An 18,177-nucleotide genomic window follows, 5' to 3' on the forward strand; every position below is an offset into this window, starting at 1 on the left:
AGTCAATCTCCCGCTCACACTCTCTGATAGTTCTCAATCTCTCCACCTCCTCCCTGAGCTCTACCACCAGGCTGAGCAGCTCATCTACCTGCTCGCACCTCACACAGCAGCAGGCTCTGGCACTCCCTGCAGCCAGAGACCTGCACGGCCACATTTCTGGGCAGGCCCTCTGTCTGGGTCGCCACATTCTTCTTGGTGCAAGCCCACTGCCTGGCAGAGACCATGTTCAAACTGGAGGTCTCAGGGACCGTCCATAGGAGAGCTGGTCTCCCGAGCAAAGGCAAACGGAACAAGACATAAGGTCCCTTATCCAGAGCAGTCTTAGCCGCCCTGAAGCTGGTCTCCACAGCAGTGACCGTTTCACACGTGAGGAGGGTGTTTAAACTATACCGCGATTGTGCCAGCTCCGCCCCTGCTGCCTCAGCAGCCCGCCCACAAGCTGCCAGCCCCCCGGCACCGGTATAGTGCTTTTGCTAGCTTCAGAAAAGCCCTAGAAAGAGCTTTTTGATCTGTTTTCCTTCCCTTCCCCTTCCCCTTCCCCTTCCCCTTCCCTCTGTGTAACCACTCCTCATCCCCAGATGGACATGGGATTTCTGAGTGGCCCTGAAGAAGCTGTGGCTGGACATGGCCTTCTCGGTCACCCTTGGAGGTTGCCGCCATCGCTGGCCTCCTCCCCCCCCACACCTCTCTGCTACCCGCATTCAGGCCGCCATCGGCTTCTGCAGAGGTGAGCTGCAGCCGTGGAGGGGCAGTTTGCAAACCGAGCGAGGGCCTCTGGGGGTTTGTACCATCAGCCTCACTTAATGAGCTCGTGAGGAGAAAGCCTGAAGCAGATGCACCAAACAAAGCCTCAGTCCCCTGAGCACAGACGAGTCTACCACATGCATTCCCCAGTTCATTCCCGCCTCACTTTGTGAATTAGAATGACAGAATGATAAAATCAGAGAATCCTTAGAGTTGGAAGGGAGCTCGGAAGGCCGTCTCGTCCAACTCCCATGCAATGAACAGGGACACCACAGATAGATCAGGTTGCCCAGGGCCTGATACAGCCTCACAGCAGAAGCACGGGATCCTGGGCAGTCTGGCTGCACTTGAGCCCACTCCCAAAGCTTTCCGGCTAAGCAGGCGCACACATCCTCCTCCCTGGGGAGTTTGGTCTACGCCATTTGAACCGGGGTCCGGAGCCAGCCCCGCCCAGGCGGGGCAGCGTGTCACAGTGGGGCCCTTTCTGACACGTCCCTGTGTCACCCAGGCATAGCTGGCGCCGACACGGTGGCCCTGCAGTGTCCGACAGGACAGCGAGGAGACAGGGCAGGAGTGTGCGGGTCTGGCTAGGAGCCCCCGAGCGCAGCCCACGTCGTTTCCCTCTACTTCTGGCAGCCCCGCGGCTGCCCCTTCCCTACCCTCAGCCCTCATCCAGCAGGATGGAGGAGAGACCCCCCAGCAGCCCCAGGGTGGCCTGGGAGGAGAGTGGGGCTCCCCAGGAGAGAAGATCTCCACCGGAGCCCTACGAAGTGACCGAGGTGCAGCCTCTGCGTGCTGGTGAGTGAGGGTCCCCAGCACGGTGGGCAGGGCTGGGGCAGCGAGTCCCCCTGCTCAACACCAGGGCCCCTTGTCCTGACAGGCACAGGCAGACTGTGCCAGGGAGCGGGCCCAGGGCTGGAGAGGGCAGAGCTCCTTCCTCTGCTTGCGCCTGCCTTTGGCCCCTCTACAGCGCTGCTCACTCTTTTCCTTGGTTAGATGCTGACAGCCTGTCTCTCTCTGAAGAGGAGGAGGATGAGGAGATAGGAGAGTATGAGAAGGCAGCTATGGACAAAATAGCATACATTCTCAAGATTACGGAAAAGGTAATATGTTAGTTGTGCCTGCATCCCCACATGGTCCCTCTAGCTCTGCCTTCAGGCTGCAGGAGGGATGGACAGAGCTACTGCCCTCCAGGCGTCCTGCACAGCTCCAAACCCAGCAATGCCCTGGGCCTGCCGGACACGGCTCTCCCAGCTCACGCTCCCTCTTTGTCTCTCTGTGGTCACCAGAATGAGGCGCTAAAGATGGTGTTCCTGGAGAGCGTCTGCACCATCTGCAGAGGCGACGATAACACGGGCTTGTGTGACAGAGTGGCTCTTTTCTGCCGTGAAAATAACTTGGCGGAGAAAGTCAAGGTGAGGGGACAATAGAGGGGGTTGTGGGAGGGGGCAGAGCCACCCAGGGACTGGCACCCTGAGAGGCAGGGGTGGGCAGGGGGACTGTGGGTACCGCTGAGATCTCAGCAGTGGGACGCAGGGTGCCTCTGCGTTCTGGTGCTGGGCGGGGGTCACTGGAGCTCCTCTGGCCCCGCTGACCAGCGTGAGGTCCCATCCCATTTCTGCTCTGCAGGAGCTGCTGGAGGATGAGCCCGTGGACCAGCTGTGCACTGCAGTGCGGTACCAAGCCATGCTTGCGATCGCCGCCTTGAGGTACAAACCCAGCCCCTGGCTTTGCCACTGCACCCCCAGGGTACGATCCTGGGTGCCCTGACCGTAGCCGGGAAGCATCCCCCACGTGGGCAGGGAGGCCCTCAGCTCTCCCCTGCTCTGGGCTTCTGCAGAGGTGGGAGGAAGCCCTGAAGCTCCCTGCAGGGTCTCTGAGCCTGCCCCAGTCATCAGGAGGCACCTTTCCTCTGGCCAGGGAAGCCCCGTGGAGGAGGTGCCTTCCAGCAGGGCTCCACGTCCCTCCCAGGGAGCCCTGCCCAGGGCAGGACTTGTTCCACCCCTGTCTCAGCACCCAGGCACTGCTCCCAACACAAGGTCTCTCTGTTTGCAGCGAAGTGAAGGCAATTGCACAGGAGGAAATACTACCTCTTCTAAATGCATGCTTCAAAGCCGTCTTCTACCTTCCACCAGAAGAGGACTTGGACATTCACCTCTACAGTCACGTATGTATTGGGGACTGGCGATCCCACACCTCGGAATTATTCATGCCCAGAGATTACCAGTGATCCTTGCAGGCGGGGTCTTGGTCTCGGTTCCCTCACCTTCCTACCCCCTCCCCCTTCCCTCTCACTCTTGCCATGAGCCTGGCAACACTCAGTGCTCACAGCCTGGTCTGCTCACAGCAGCTTTGCAGCCATGGGGCCTCTCCCAGGCTGTGCGTGCATCTGCAGGTGTCGTTCGCTGGTAGTCAGAGGGGTTCGCAGCAGTTTCCTTGGGGTGAGGGGGCCCTCTGAAAGACTTCCACAATCTGCGGTTGTCTTTACAGACCCTGCGTGCCATGGACAGCATGCTGCAGATGTTGCTGCTCAGCCATTGTACCTCCAGCAATGAGGAGCTGCGGAATATCTTGGAGGTCTGTCTATTGCACAGCTCTGCCCCCAGAGCTCTCTTTGATAGGATCAGAGCCCTCTCCATGGAAACGACACTGGCAGCAGCAGGAGCCTGCAAGGGACCTCAGTGGCTGTAGTCCCATTGAAAGTCTGGCTCTAGCTCAGGAGAAGCCTGGATGGATACTATGATTCCAGCCAGGGTTTCAGCAGTACTACTTCTGCTGGAGTGGGCATCAGCAGCTTCTCTCCTCACAGGTGCTGATACGCTTCACCAGTACTCAGAACAAAACTGCACGGGCAAGGGCACTGGAACAACTCTGGAAGCTCAGCAGTTTCATCACCAGCAACTCCTGGCAGGAGGTAAGGAGCCAGGAACTTTCCAGCCAGGCTGTCTCCCCTTCCCTGCATCCCAGGGCGGCCTACAGCTCAGGAGTACCTGTGAGACAAGCTTGGGCACAGGTGGGAGATGAGACTTCAGCATGCAATTACCCTGAAGCGAGAGTCTTCATCTTTCTTTTTCCTCTGGTTCCCCCACCCCACACCCTGTTCTTTCACTCAGTTTGACATGTTTTCCCCCCACTCCATCCTTCTCACCATAGCCATTTGCAAAATTCGTCCCACCTTCTCAGAGGACAAACATCGTCTGCATGACCCTTGAGACCATTGGAGAGTGCAGTGCTGAGGACAAGGAGTGGGCCAACTTGATGCTGAATGTGGTTCTACAGGGCCCTACCAGCTGGCTGATGGATGTAAGCAGTCTCAGGCTGGATCGCCATGCTCTGCCGTGGCCTCCACAGCTCTTGGGCATCCAAAGCCATTTTAAGGCAGCAAAGAGCTGTGGGAAGGGCAGTAATAACAGTGGCTGCGCGGCAAATGGCTGCAGTACAGCAGCAGCAGCATGCTCCTTCTGTCCTCCCACCAGGTGCCAGAGACTCTGGAGTTCATCCAGAGAAACCTGGGAAGCAACAGTGCATTCCTACAGAAGACCCTCTTCTCAGTGCTGGATGTGCTGACCATCCACTTTCCCAGGGATGTGCTGATGAGCGTGCTGACTGACCTTCCACACAGTGACAGGTACCAGCCCTGACAGCCCCACATGTTTGTTACACGAGAAGAGCAGGGCTCAGGGATGCTCGGCTGCCAGAGCCAAGGAAAGCTGCAGGACATCCCGAGGAGCAGGCCCTCCATCCTGCTGTGCTTTCCAGTGCTGCTGGGCCGCTCAGGGCTGCAGCAGCCAATGCCGACCATGGCAGCCCAGGGCCCCCTGGCTCCTGCCCTGCCCCTTGGGGAAGGCCATCACAGCCTCTCCTGCTTGCCCAGGCCAGGTGCCCAGGCCTCCCCAAGCACGTGGGGTGGCAGGGCCAGGGCTGCAGCACAGCCTGTGGCCTGCAGGGCCTGCCTGAGCCATGGCGCTGTGGCTGAGTGTAACATTAGAATGTGATCGAAAACAGCAATGACAGAGGGTTAGCAGAGTCCCAGACTGCAGCACGTGAGGATAAGCTCATGTGCAGTAGCCATGGATGCGGAAACAAAGGAAAAAGGCTGCTTAGCTTTGGAAGACCTGAGGTTTACTGGGATCTCCAGTGACATACCCTGCTTCCATTGCTAACCCTTAAGTGAGGTCTGGGAGAGGATGGATCCTAGCTCCACTCCTTCCAGTGACTCAGCTGCATTTCTTGCACCTGAGCTCCCCTGGGTTGGCCCTGCCTTCTACCAGGTGCTCAGTCACCATTTCAGGCCATGACTTAGCTTCTGCTAGACTGAGGCAGCCCTGCTGACACAGCATTGCTCTTTATTTGCAGCACCACCCTGGAGATCTGGAAGAGAATACTCTCCCTGGCAGAAAATTCAGAGTGCATCTTGGATGTACTGTGCAGCGTTCTCCAGGACCAAGAGCTGTGTGGGATCTTTAACGTCACCCCAGCGGAGTTGGGCCTCCTTCGGCTGATTGTGAGTTAGCAGACAAGGCACCGTGCTGTCCTTCAGGGCTCTCTTTGCCCAGCTCCCTGCCTCCCCCTGCCTTGCTCTCCAGGCTGCAATCCTGGGATCAGACAGAGGCAGTCGGGGCTATGGCAGTGGCAGAGATGAAGCCACGGTCTCCCTCCCCACAGGCTGAGCAGGCTGCAGGGCTGCGGAGAGGAGGAGCTCATGGCCACCTAGCCTTGTGCCATTTTGGATCCAGCTCCTGCTGGTCAATCGCTCCTCAAAGGCGTGAGAGCCAGAGGCTGGGGGGGGGGGGGCTAGAGAGCAGTAGGAGGAGGCCAAAAAGCCATCCTGTGTTGTGCTGGCTCTGGGGCAAAGAGGGACCGTGGGACCTTCCAAAGGCACTCCTGCCCCAGGCCAGGCTGTGCGGCCCCGGTGACCTTCCTTGAGCTGCCAGAGGAGCCCGGAGCTGCAGGGTGCAGGGAGTCCTGCTGCCTCTGCCTGGCTCTCACACTGCTGCCTTTGTTTCAGGTGATGCATCCCACTGAAGAGAACCTGCAAGAGCTGTGTAAGCCAGCAGTGCTCCAGAAGCTTTTGAAGATTGAAAGCCTGCCACTCCTCTGGCTGGTGCTCAGAGGCCTTGTCCTGCTGTCCGAGAGACCTGAGACGGTGAGCAGGACCTAGTGAAATGAAGCCCTCCTGTTGGCAGCCTGGCGCTGGGGCGGTGGGCAACGCTGTGCCTTGGCCTTGCCTGAGACTCAGGAGTTGGGGTGATGGCCGTGGTGGGGCCTGGTGGCTGCCTGGGGAGGTTTCCAGAACCCTTCCAAGATGGGTTACCTGGGGGCCTGTTGGAAAAGGGGGTGGCTGAGCAAGTGGCACAGTGTCCTTGCTCTCCTGCCCTCCTTCTCCTATCCCCCCCATCCCTAACAGTGCACCCATGGCCACCACCTGTCCAGAGCCTACTGCTGCCATTCCTGGGGCAGCTGCCAGGAAGCGAGGCGTGTGTGTGGTGCTCTGTAATCAGAGCTCTTACGCCAGGATGACCATTCCCATCTTGATGAAAAAAAAAAACTGTTTTGTACAGGCAAAAGGAATACGGGACCTGCTGCCAGACGTCTTGGGGACCTTGTGGTTTGCCAAGATGTCCCTTGCTCTGATGGCGACCAAGATCTTTAGAAATGTGATGACTCATGTGGGGAAGAGAGAGGCCCGTCCCATTGTTGTGGAGCTGGCTGAGAAGCTCCTGCCTCTTTTCAGTCATGTAAGTCAGCTGCTAGAGGCTGAATTCTCTAGCGGACGCATGCTTAGCCTTCTCTCTTTTCTCCTCTGGACATTTGCTGGATATCGTCTGGGCTCTGCAGCCCAGCCAGCCTTGTCCCTGGCAGCCTGGTTGTTGGTGGTGATGTGAGGCCCCTGTGCTAGGGCGCAGCCCGGCTACTGTGCAAAGCATCTTCTGCCAAGGGTTACTTGCAGAGTGCCGAGTGCTTCCTTTGCTACCAGAGCCACGCATTCTGCCTGGGTGTCAAAGCATGGAGATAGAGGCCAAACAGGCAGCGTGTGCCCCAGGAGCATTGCCAAGGACCAGCCCTGTCTCCTCTTTGTCCTGGTGCTCAGGGAGCTCTGCTTTGACTTGGTGGGGTGGCTGGGGGAGCACTCTGAGGCACGGGCACCCCATGCTGGAAACTGTTGCATTGCTTTGCACGACCGCACGGCGCCTTTGTGTAGAATGTGGCTCCAAAGCATCTCCTTTCACATCTGTCACCCTATGCTCATGCGCACCATGGGCAGTGAGAGTGTGTTGCTGAGGTTCGCCTGTTCTCCTCCCTCAGGTGTCAAGTGAAGTGCAAGAAGGTTCCATCCTCCTCTTCAAAGATGTGATGGAAGCTGTTGTGTGGTGGCAAAAGAGACACATGAAGAAGATTGTGCGCAGGGGCCTGCTCCCTCTGCTCTTTCAGATGAGCAATGAGACCCCAAGTGTTGCAGAGGTACGAATTTCAGACCTGACGAGTATGCAGGCAAGGGTGTGCTGACACCTCAGGGGTGGTCTTGGAATTGAGGGCGAGTTTGGCAAGCACTCGAGCTCTTGGGATGTGTGTCTGTGGTGCCATCTCCCAACATCTGTTGCTTGTAGGCCTCTAGAGAAGCCCTCATATGTTGTGCAAAGTTCCTGAAGTGGAAGGAGCTCAAGCGCCAGGCCAAGAGAAAGGGAAAAATGGAGATCAAGGAGTGCTTGGTAAGGACAACCACACAGCCCTCAGCCATTTGCTGAGGGAAGGGATGCTGGCAGAAGGGTCTGCACCACCAGCTGGAGAGAGTCTGCAAGCCTCATGCCTTTGTGTTCTTCTCCAGCTGCGGCAGGACAGGGATACAGTGAATGAATACCTTTGGCTGAGCCTGCCATACCTGAAGGATTCTCAGGCCTCTTTGCGATATGAGGCTGTTGAATTCATTGGTGAGCCCAACCCCTGGATCCCTCTTTGGGCCCTACCCTGGCAGCAGGGCACAGCCCTGCAGCCCCCAGATAAACCCTGCCCATGCCAGTAGCCCCAACGAGTGCCTTGCTCAGGTCTTCCCTCGGGCACTGTTCCTGCTTGTGGCACGGGAGGGGAAGCAGCTGGCTTGGCGGGCTCGGGGTCTGTGCTCCTGGCAGCATGTTGGGGAGTGGGGGTCTGATGAGAGCTCTTTCCCTAGGGCTGGCTTTGCAGCACTCCGGAGACCAAAGCTGGGGGAAGCTGAATGTAATTTGCAGTGGTGAGTGAGGGCAGTGCTGTGTGTGCTGGGGCTGAGGATTGAGCCAGGGCAGAGCCTTGCCCTGCTGCAAGGCAATGCTGCAGGGGCAGAGCAACATTCCTGGGGCAGGTAGAGCACTCCTGAGCAGGGGCTCCCAACTGATCCCTCAGTCTCATGTGCTCTTCCTGGCCAGGAAAAGCAATGGGTGGGGCTGGCACGGTACAGTGGGGATGCTGGTGGCTCTCTGCAGGCTGGGGGGGTTTCATCTCTGCTCTTTTTTCTTCTGTTGAAGCCCTCCAGCCTTTGAGAGACGATGCCCACCCAGCAGTCCGTTCTGTGGCAACTGGAGTAGTCCAGAGATGTAAAAGGCAGCAGGCAGAACCACCACAGAGGAGGCTCATAGGGATGTGCTGCTGGCCCTGCTGAGCCAGCCATCTGTCCTTATCAAGATGACTCTGATTAAAACTGGGATTACAAAGCCATTCCCTTGCATGGGGATACAGATCCACATCCATGGCCTTGAATGCCTCCAGGGATGGGGCATCCACAGTCTCCCTTGGCAACCTGTTCCAGTGCGTCACCACCCTCTGGGTGAAAAACTTCTTCCTAATATCCAACCTAAACCTCCCCTGTCTCAGTTTAAAACCATTCCCCCTCGTCCTGTCACTACCCACCCTCATCAACAGCTGTTAATCAATCATCAATAAAATTTTTAAAATGTCCTCCCCGCAGTGAAGTCTTTGAATTTCATGTGCCCAGCAGTCCTGAACTGTCCTCGTCTTTCACACAGAAAGCAGCTACCGAGGCGAGAGGAGGATTTGTTGGCTGCTGGTGGCAAATATGAGCGTACCTTGAGGCTGCACTGTTCATGCTCATGGGTCACCTTGTTTCATTGCCACGTCTCACAGGTGCAAGGTAATCACACTCCACTGCTCCAAAAGTGACGCCTCCTATTTATTTCCATGGGAACAACAACCACTACAAGGAGCACAATAACACTGTTTGACTGAGCAGTTCTCAGCTACAAAGTGCTATTCTTCAACACAGTCACCACCATCAGCTCTGTATTTTTGCCAGCGATGAACAAGAGCCTGTGTGCCACGCCTGAAAATATCTGCACCAGTGGAGTTGCCTTGCTGTCTCTCTTGCCACTGCTGAAACGCACCACCCGCCACCTCACCGTGCTCACACCCACAGGCTGGTCTCTGTAAGCATTCAGCAAGCATCGATGACCATCAGTGCATGCCGTTTTTTCTGCACGGAAGAATTCAGTTCCACACTTCTGCTTCATCTGCACTTCCATTCAGACAACATTCTGTCAGATTGCCGCTCTGCTGCCATCAGTCACACAGCAACAAAACATAATGGGATTTTTGTGGGAAGGTTCAACCTCTACTGCCACACCGGCAACACCTGCCTCTGGTGTTGTGGGCCAACAGTATAAAATAGGAGGCATTACTTTCAGAGCGGTCCTCATTAAATTTATAATAATGTATTTGAAGTAACAAATCTCATTTTAATTTTTAATGTGGCTTATTAAAGCATATAAAGAGAGAAACAAAACCACAAAACCAGGGGGATGCGTTACCTTGTTTTTGGATAACTGACAGATCAGTCTGCGCTGATGGCAGTAGTTGCAATTCTCAGTGAGCTCTCAAGGTGTTCATCACAGATTTGTGATGGAATTTTACTCTTCTGGTGTTTCACCCTTGAAAACAGCAGTTCACAAATGTACCGAGAAAAAGAGATCACACGAGCAAGGGGTGGCTGCGAAGTGAGGGATATTTCTCTGGTAAGAGAGGACTTGTAACAGTCTGGTAAAGAGACATGGTCAGTCTTTTACTTAAGACTCCAGATATTCCAGTTCAAAATTTGCAAGTAATGTATTTACACTGATGGAATCATAGCACTACAGAATGACAAAATCATAGAATGGCCTGGGCTGAAAAGGACCACAATGATCATCCATTTTCAACCCCCCTGCTATGTGCAGGGTCGCCAGCCACCAGACCAGGCTGCCCAGAGCCACATCCAGCCTGGCCTTGAATGCCTCCAGGGATGGGGCATCCACAATCTCCTTGGGCAACCTGTTCCAGTGTGTCACCACCCTTTGTGTGAAAAAATTCCTTCTAATATCTAACCTAAATCTCCTCTGTCTCAGTTTAAAACCATTCCCCCTTGACCTATCACTATCCACCCATTTAAACAGTTGTCTTCCTTGCTGTTTATACGCACCCTTCAAGTACTGGAAGGCCACAATGAAGTCTTTGCAGAGCCTTCTCTTCTCCAAGCTAAACAAGCCCAATTTCCTCCTTGAAGAGCTGCAAGCTCTGTTCTGTACCTTGAACATACCTTGAGGCTGCGCTCTTCATGCTCATGGGTCAGCTGGTTTCACTGCTGTGTACTTTGACTCCGACTGCAATTTTCCCCATGATTTTCGCTTTCCTATTTTGCAGAGTGACAAAACATCCTCGTTTCAAAATTTTCTTCCTCTTTTTCTCTCGTTACATTCAAACACACATCTTGGTATGAGCACAGTCTTGTATGAAGAGGTAAATAGTAACAGACTATACTTACGGAAAGTCAGATGGTTCTCTGGTAAAATAATGGAATCAGTCCATCTGGCACGAGAATATGGAGAAAACAGTTAGAAGTGTAGTTTTTGTGGGGCTTTTTTCCCCTTCTGGTCATGCACAGAAACAATACTAATTCACTGTAAAAAAAGACAAAAGATAAAGCCTTGAATATTAACTGTGAATTAGAAAGAAAACAAGCTGAACAGTAATGTCATGTCAGTGCTAAACGTTGCAAAACACATGCTACGTCAAAGGAGAAGTAAGAAACTAACTTTTTAATGGGCTTTGTGCTGTATATATTGCAGCTTAAATCACATACATTATTTGTAGTGAGAATGTAAAAATAGAATTGCAGATACTACAACTGCATTAAGCATGAAAATAAAATTGATTTACTGCTACTTTAAAAACACTAACATAAAAATAACTTTATTTTCAAAATCACATGCCCTTTAGTAGTCAGTGTATTAACATATGTCTGCATGGAAACTGAGCTCTCTTTCACATATTTTTGACTTAATATAGAATGTATTTGTCACGAAAATGATTTTATGTACAAGAAGACATTAGAACCCTAAAGTATATATTAGGCATACTATAACCTTGTCCACCATATACTTTACCCAAATTTTCTTGACCAATATGAGCAATTTTTATACTTTCTCCTTGGTAAAACTATCATTTTTCAGTAATTTCAAGATAATTAACTCAGTTGTTTTGATTGTGTATGACTATCTGAAAGAAAATTGTATCAATTTTCACACACTACGAGCTACTTACTGCACTGAGGTAAGTAAATATTTACTTTAATGTATTTGCTGTGTATCTGTCTTGCCAATAATTTGAAACAAACGTATAAGGTTTAGTTTTGTTTTGTTTTTAATTATTAAAGCATAGTACACTTGAATGTTAAAATTTTTCAAGGCAGAGGAATAACAAGGAGAAGATTTTTCTCCCTTTAATTTGCAGAATAAGCTGTTCCAAAACAACTGACTGCTTTTCTTCTGGCATGCCTTTCAGTCTCCATGTAATTATATGTTTATGTATTTGTTTATTTATATATTTATTTTAATGGCTTCTGATAGTAATCTGTAAGACACTGTGGGGAAAACAGAAATAAATCACCACATCAGACATTGTGCAGAACACAAATCTCTCCTGCTGATAAATCAGCTTTATTCTCAAAGTGACAATTCTTGCTCCAAGTTCCAAGGTCTACTGCTGCTCAGTACATTTTTGGAACGGAGGAAAAAAGGAGAAGAACACTCTGGAATGCAATGTCTAGGGAAAAAAAGATATCCATTGTTATGTATCTATATATATATACAAGTATACTTGTATATATATATACTTGTGTGTATACTTGTATATTCTTACAGGGTATATATTCTCCATACCGATTTGTTCTACTTGTTCATTTGTTCACTGTGCTTTATTCTATGTCATTCTATTCTTGCTTCTCGATGCCCCTAGTAACTGTTGTAATTGACTTTAACGAAACTGCTCAGAAGGAAAGGAAAAGAACACAGGAGTCCCTCATGATGCTGAGTTCAGCCCAATCAGCAAGCAGCCTGTGGCTGCAGCAGATGTTTCTGCTTCTAACTGAGGACAGCTAAAATTTACATACTCATTTTAATTACTTCAGGTGAAAACCCTGACACAGAACTGCACGGATATTTGCCAACTGATGCCCATAATAAAGTGATGACCCATATGACAACATCAGGGCGTGAGTTTAGGGCTGAGAACAGCTTTATAAAGATGTGATGCAAAAGTCAGGCTATTCCATGAGGTGGTGTCTCTGGTAGGCATTCGGTCCATACAGACCACCAGGAGAAAACACCACGTGCTTTGCTTGAGCACCTTTGTTGCTTATGGGAACACGGCACGTTGTCAAGGGCTGAACCTCAGGGTAGGATGGTCTGCACTCCTGCCCCCGCTTCTGGTGTTGATCTACTGGGGGATCTTCATCAGTCAATTTTACTCCGGATGTTGAGCATGGTCAAGTGCTAGGGATCAGTAGGTATCAAACAGAGTTGGATGGCTAGAACATCACTGAGGATTTGGGGATCCATCTCTGTGTTTGTGTTGTTCCACCTGTAAAATGGAAATCACATTTTTTTGATAAAACACAACTGCTATTTACTACGAGACACAAGAGAAGAACAGAGAGGTACTGTTCTGTGGTCAGTCTCAGACATGATTTTTTTTTCTCCTCTTAATAGACGCTCTTCCCTTTTCTTTCTCATAAAGATTGTAAAGCCAGCAGCTCTCCGTGCTTTACTGAAGATAGGATTCTTTTGGTTTCAGTATCAAGATGAGTATGTACGTAGCCTTTACCTTGTTCAGTTCAGTAACATGGCAGGACACTTTTAGGACTAGATAACCCACAGATCTTTTTAACATATCATAAAAATCTAATATTGTTTTATAATTCTGTGATTCTCAGCATATACTGTGGTTTATTACTGCCATTTTCTTTTCCTGAGCCTGCCATGTTCACACAGTCAGGATTGCAGTGCTGTTTCCATATGCTACTTAGGTAATGTCAGCCTATTCGTATGATTTGTCTGCCCGCAGTTAAGGTGAAGCTTTCTGGAAAGCCTCTTAACCAGAAGCAGTAAACAGGGTCTAAGTATCCAAGTTCCACACTCAAATTCATTCAGTACAAAATAGACTGGAGGCGTTGGAAGATGGAACATCAACAACAGTAGACTGCTCTTATAGCCATCAACAAGTCTTACTTTTAGAAATAGCACAATAAAGCATGCTGGCAAGGAATGACCAGTGCATATGAACAGCCCAATTCCACTGGTCACTTAGCAACTTACCACATGCTATAAATATATGGCAGAGCAAAGAGCTACAAGGGAGCAAGTGAAAAGTCTTATCAACTGCACTGATTTTAGCACAAGAATGAAGTCTCTGGTAAAATGTGGTTCCTTTACATTAGATTATGAAAGGAAAGATAGTGTATTACAGGGAGTACTTTGCCTCTGCATTTCACACCTCCCCTCTAGACTCATAAAACTAATGAATTGCTCAGCAATGTTGTTGCAGTCTTATTGCAAGTCTACCACCCACAGATAGCTTTGCACATTCAGTGTAACGTTTCACTGCCCGGACTATTTTAGAAATCCTAGGAGACCAGATCTGAGAGGTTGATTTTTATCTTAGTACACAGCAAAACATTTTTTATTGTCACTTTTTATCACTCAGTAATTCTTGCTGCATTGCTTGAGAGGGTCTTCCATCTTTCCAACAAACACAGAATCATTGAATCATGGGTTGTCCTTGGTTGGAAGGGATCCACAAGGACCAATCAGGTCCATCTCCTGGCTGCACACAGGACCACCCAAAATAAATCTCTGTGTCTAAGAGTTGTCCAAATGCTCTCTGAACTCCAGCATCTCAGGGCTCACTGCCCTGGGGAGCTGTTCTATGCCCACCGCTCTCTGGTGCAGAGGCATTTCCTAACCCGCTCCCCACACCCCCCCACAACTCTCCCTTGCGGCATCCAAACCTGCACCTGGTGCTCACAGTGAGGCCACACAGCACAGAACAGAGCGGGCTGTATGATAGCAGGATTGGAGCACTGGGCTGATTCAGTTTGAAGAAAAGAGGAGGAGTAGGTGGGCAGGAATAAGGCATGTTGATGCTCATAGCCTGAAGGAGGTCTGCAGCCTGGACAGAACATTGGGGCAGGCAGAGGTTGTGAGGTCTCTATCCTCACAGACTTCAATGAGATGAGGCCTGCGGTCCCTGCACACCTACATGTCTTTGAGATTCTGTGAGTCTTGAGAGCCTCTGCAGCAATATATTTTCCTGCTCTTCAACCTAACAGAATAACTATTCTCCGCTGCTGAACTTACATGAGGCTGTTAGGAATGAGGAGAATTGATGTTATGTTAAATACATTATGTGGAACTATTTGGAGAGTGCAAAAAAGCCTGGATAAATAGGTACTTTAAACCAAAATTAGTAACATTTCTGGCTGTAGAAAGAAAGAGAAGAAGAATATTTACAATTCATTTAAATCCTAACCAGACTTCCCCTAAAGCTTCTTTTAAATCACAATCTTTTTAAAAAGAATCATTCAATAATAGAATCTTCTGAGTTGAAAGGGACATATGAAGCCCATCTAGTGCAATTTGCCTGCAAGGAACAGGGACTTCTACAGCTTGATCACGTGCTTAGAGCCCAATCCAGCCTGACCATGAGTGCCTCCAGGGCTGGGGCATCCACCATCCACTTTCTGGACAACCTATTCCTCATCACCCTTAGTTGTAAAAAACTGTTTCCTAAAATTCAGTCTCAATCCCCCTTCTTTTAGCTTGATAACATTTTCCCTTGTCCTGACACAACAGACCCTGCTCAAGAGTCTATCCTGTTCCTTCTTACAGCCCCTCTTCAGATACAGAATCAGTTCTCTCAGCCTGTCCTCATAGGAGAGGTGTTCCATCCCTTGGATCATTTCTGTGTCCCTCCTCTGGATGCACTCTAACAGGCCCACGTCTCACCTGTACTGAGCACTCCACATCCGGACACAGTGCTCCAGAGGTGAGGCCTCATCAGTACACAGCAGAGGGACAGGATCACCTCCCTCGCCCTGCTGGCTACGCTGCTTTTGATGCAGCCCAGGATACGGTTGGCTTTCCGGGCTGTGAGGGCACACTGCTGGCTCATGTCCAGCTTGTCATCCACCAGTAGCCCCAGGTCTTTTTTGGCAGAGCTGTGCTCAACCCTGCTGTCCCCCAGCTTGTATTAGTAGTGGGAGTTGCCACAACCAGGTGCAAGACCTGGCACTTAGATTTGTTGAACCTCATCAGCCCACTGCTTGAAGCCCACCTATGTTTTGAGAACATAGGTTATGCAAATTTCAGTTCCACATAGAAAAAGGACAAAATTAGAGACTTATTCATGCTGTATTTTTCAACACATATTTTGAATACGATTTTGAAGGTAAATATTAGACACAATTTCATCTTACTTGAAATGATTGTACTTAAAATAAACTACATGTTATTAACAGAATTTGGCATTTCTAGCTGAAAGCCTGACTGGCATTACTTTATAGAGCAGGCTGTTCTGCTCCATTATATGCTGCTTCTTTAATTGCACATATTTTATGTAGATTTTGAAATGTCCTTGTAGGGAAAAAAAAAAAAGTGTACTGCTTAGTGACATGTATTTCTGTGTCTGATTTTATGACTTTTATGTATCAGTACTTCGCTCTGTGAGACACAAAACCTCTGAAGCTTGCCTCAGTTCATTAAGGGAGCACAAGGCAGGCATTACCTCCCCAACTTACCCATCTTCATGCTTTGCACTCCTGTGGCAAAGGGCCTTGTCATGCCTTTCATCACATGGATAGTTACAGTTAGGTTCTTGTTCCCAGGCTATGCCTTGAATGAAATATTACTAAATTCATTTTCAGGGATTAAGGAATAGCAGTCAAGGAGAAGCATTGAGTGCATGAAATGTATCAGTGGGAAGGATTCCAAGGGTTTTCCTTCTCCCAGACATCTCACTTTGGACGAAACAGATCATAGGAAGAGACAGCGAGTAGAGAAAGGTCATCTTGCTGCTTCAGGCCACAGCTCGAACAAGGGGAGAGAGAATTTCTTCAGCAGTTTTCAGTCTAAGTATTTCTCCTCTCTATGCCGGCGTCTCCATCCTTGTTTCTGCACCCACTTCTCCAAGCTTAGCACCAATGAAGAGATTTATTTGCAAGGCTAGACCATGAAGCAACTCAGAGTAACTCAGACACTTCAAATACCTTCCAAACACATGACAAACCAGGTGTCAAGTGCACAGGCTGGTGGAAGCAAGACCCCAGGCCCAGCATCCAAGCAGCTGGCAGATCTGTTGTTGCTATGACAAGCAGTCAACACCACCATTTCTGCAGGTCTGCCAGTTTTCTCAGGTGACTATGACAGAATTTGGGTCATTCTCTTGTACTGACCAAGAAGCAGCTTGTAAGAGGTCTGTGCAGCAAAGTTTAAATGTTTTCGGTTGTTAGCAACCACTTAATGACCTGACTGTATTGATTCAACTTGTCGTATAAGAAAGTGAGTGACACAGCTGACAACAGACATGAAAAAAATCATTTTTATTTAATACAATTTGTCTTGGAGTTAGTTCAAGCCAAATATGCCTTAACTGTTTGTGTTGTACCTTGACATAAGCCTTGATGGCATCAATTATTTACACAGTATGTCTGAAGGTTGTTCCAAACTGTGAAGGACACTGACAGTTTTTTTTCCTAAAATCTGAACAGCTTCATCATCTTGGTATGCAGAATAACTGGGCAGAAATATGTGATTAAACATTCAGCAAATGATGCTAAGAGATTAACTGCTTTAATATTTTACTGAAAAGAAACATTATGAGCAAGTATTCTTGGCTCCCTATCCTTGTTCAGAAGAGAATGAACAGATAACGTTAATAAAATCTGAATTAAACAATTTAATTAGGCATATGATCCTTGTGAGTTAATTCATTCCTTGATACACACACACACAAATAATTGGGTAGCTTGGGTAGAGTTGATTTTGTTTTATTGATCTCTGTAAAAGTGATATATACGGTTCAACACTCAGATTTAAAAAAAATCAGGAAACATGATTAGAAACCTATGAGCTTAACGCTGTGGCTGACATTTTTAGGTGTGCAAGGTCTGGAAAATTCTAAATTACACCTCCCTCAGCAACCGTATCTCAACAGTAATGCACACATAAAAACATCAAGGCTAATGCTACATATTGTACAGTATTAATAAAAAGTCTATATAACTGATTAGCTTTATTTAGGGCTATTCTAGGATTCAGACGCTCCACAGACTGCCTCACGAACATTCACTCCCTGGTTCAGCAAAGTATGTAAAGAAACGTGTAATACAGGGCATGTGTCCACTCTTGGTGACACCCTCAGTCACATCATTGAAGTTAAGAAACAGTTAGTGTTTTGCTGTAAGAAAGCTCTGCAAACCTTTTAAGACAAGTCCTACATAGGCTTTTGTCAGCTTAAATGTCTTGATAGTAAAAATCACCCTTCACCTAAATGGTACTACTTACAGACTTCACAGATTTTTCTTTTGTAGTTTCAGGTAGCCATCAGTAACGGATTCCAACATCTGGCTGAGACCCAAATAGCCCTGAAATGAACAGAGCTGATGTCAGCGTTACGATGGAGTTCAGGCAAAGCCTGAATCTAGCTCTGAGATGGGGTAAGTTCCGTAGTATTCAGTGCTATTTTCTTCAATCTTATCAATGGTATATCTTTTCAAATGAGCTCATACAAGCCCTGGTATATTCATCTGCAATTTGAGTTTGTCATTGTCCTGCAGAGAACAGTTGCACTCAATAGGAGCTAATAGAAGTCCTGATTCTGCATCTTAAAGTCGTGTTTTGCTGCTTCTGTGTGAAAGTTTGTGATGAACCACACAGAGTGTTAACCTAGATCATATGAAGCATAGTTGTCAGTCTATGGATTTTTTGAGAAACACAAGAATAGTGCAGGAAGAAAACGACACTGAATATAGATAGATCCATATGTAGACAAGTAGACAGACAGACAAATATTTTGGTTATATATAAATATATAAATATCTTGGTAATAAATACTTCAGTCTACCACCTGTAAGATGAA

At 48.9% G+C, this 18,177-nt stretch overlaps 1 protein-coding gene across 1 annotated transcript; it reads left to right on the forward strand.

Moving 5' to 3' along the window:
• The first annotated feature begins 320 nt into the window (after positions 1-320).
• Positions 321-8,673, forward strand: LOC112530685. The gene is made up of 17 exons (XM_040656140.2): positions 321-1,542; positions 1,741-1,847; positions 2,034-2,159; positions 2,374-2,453; positions 2,800-2,911; positions 3,235-3,321; positions 3,554-3,658; positions 3,898-4,047; positions 4,221-4,372; positions 5,101-5,248; positions 5,753-5,890; positions 6,306-6,482; positions 7,051-7,206; positions 7,353-7,454; positions 7,571-7,673; positions 7,913-7,972; positions 8,244-8,673. The coding sequence occupies exons 1-17, from the start codon at positions 1,425-1,427 to the stop codon at positions 8,375-8,377; spliced, it is 2,055 nt and encodes a 684-aa protein (XP_040512074.1). The 5' UTR covers positions 321-1,424; the 3' UTR covers positions 8,378-8,673.
• The last annotated feature ends 9,504 nt before the right edge of the window (positions 8,674-18,177 follow it).

The sequence above is a fragment of the Gallus gallus genome, chromosome Z (genome assembly GCF_016699485.2).
Source record: "Gallus gallus isolate bGalGal1 chromosome Z, bGalGal1.mat.broiler.GRCg7b, whole genome shotgun sequence".
NCBI classification, from domain to species: Eukaryota; Metazoa; Chordata; class Aves; order Galliformes; family Phasianidae; genus Gallus; species Gallus gallus.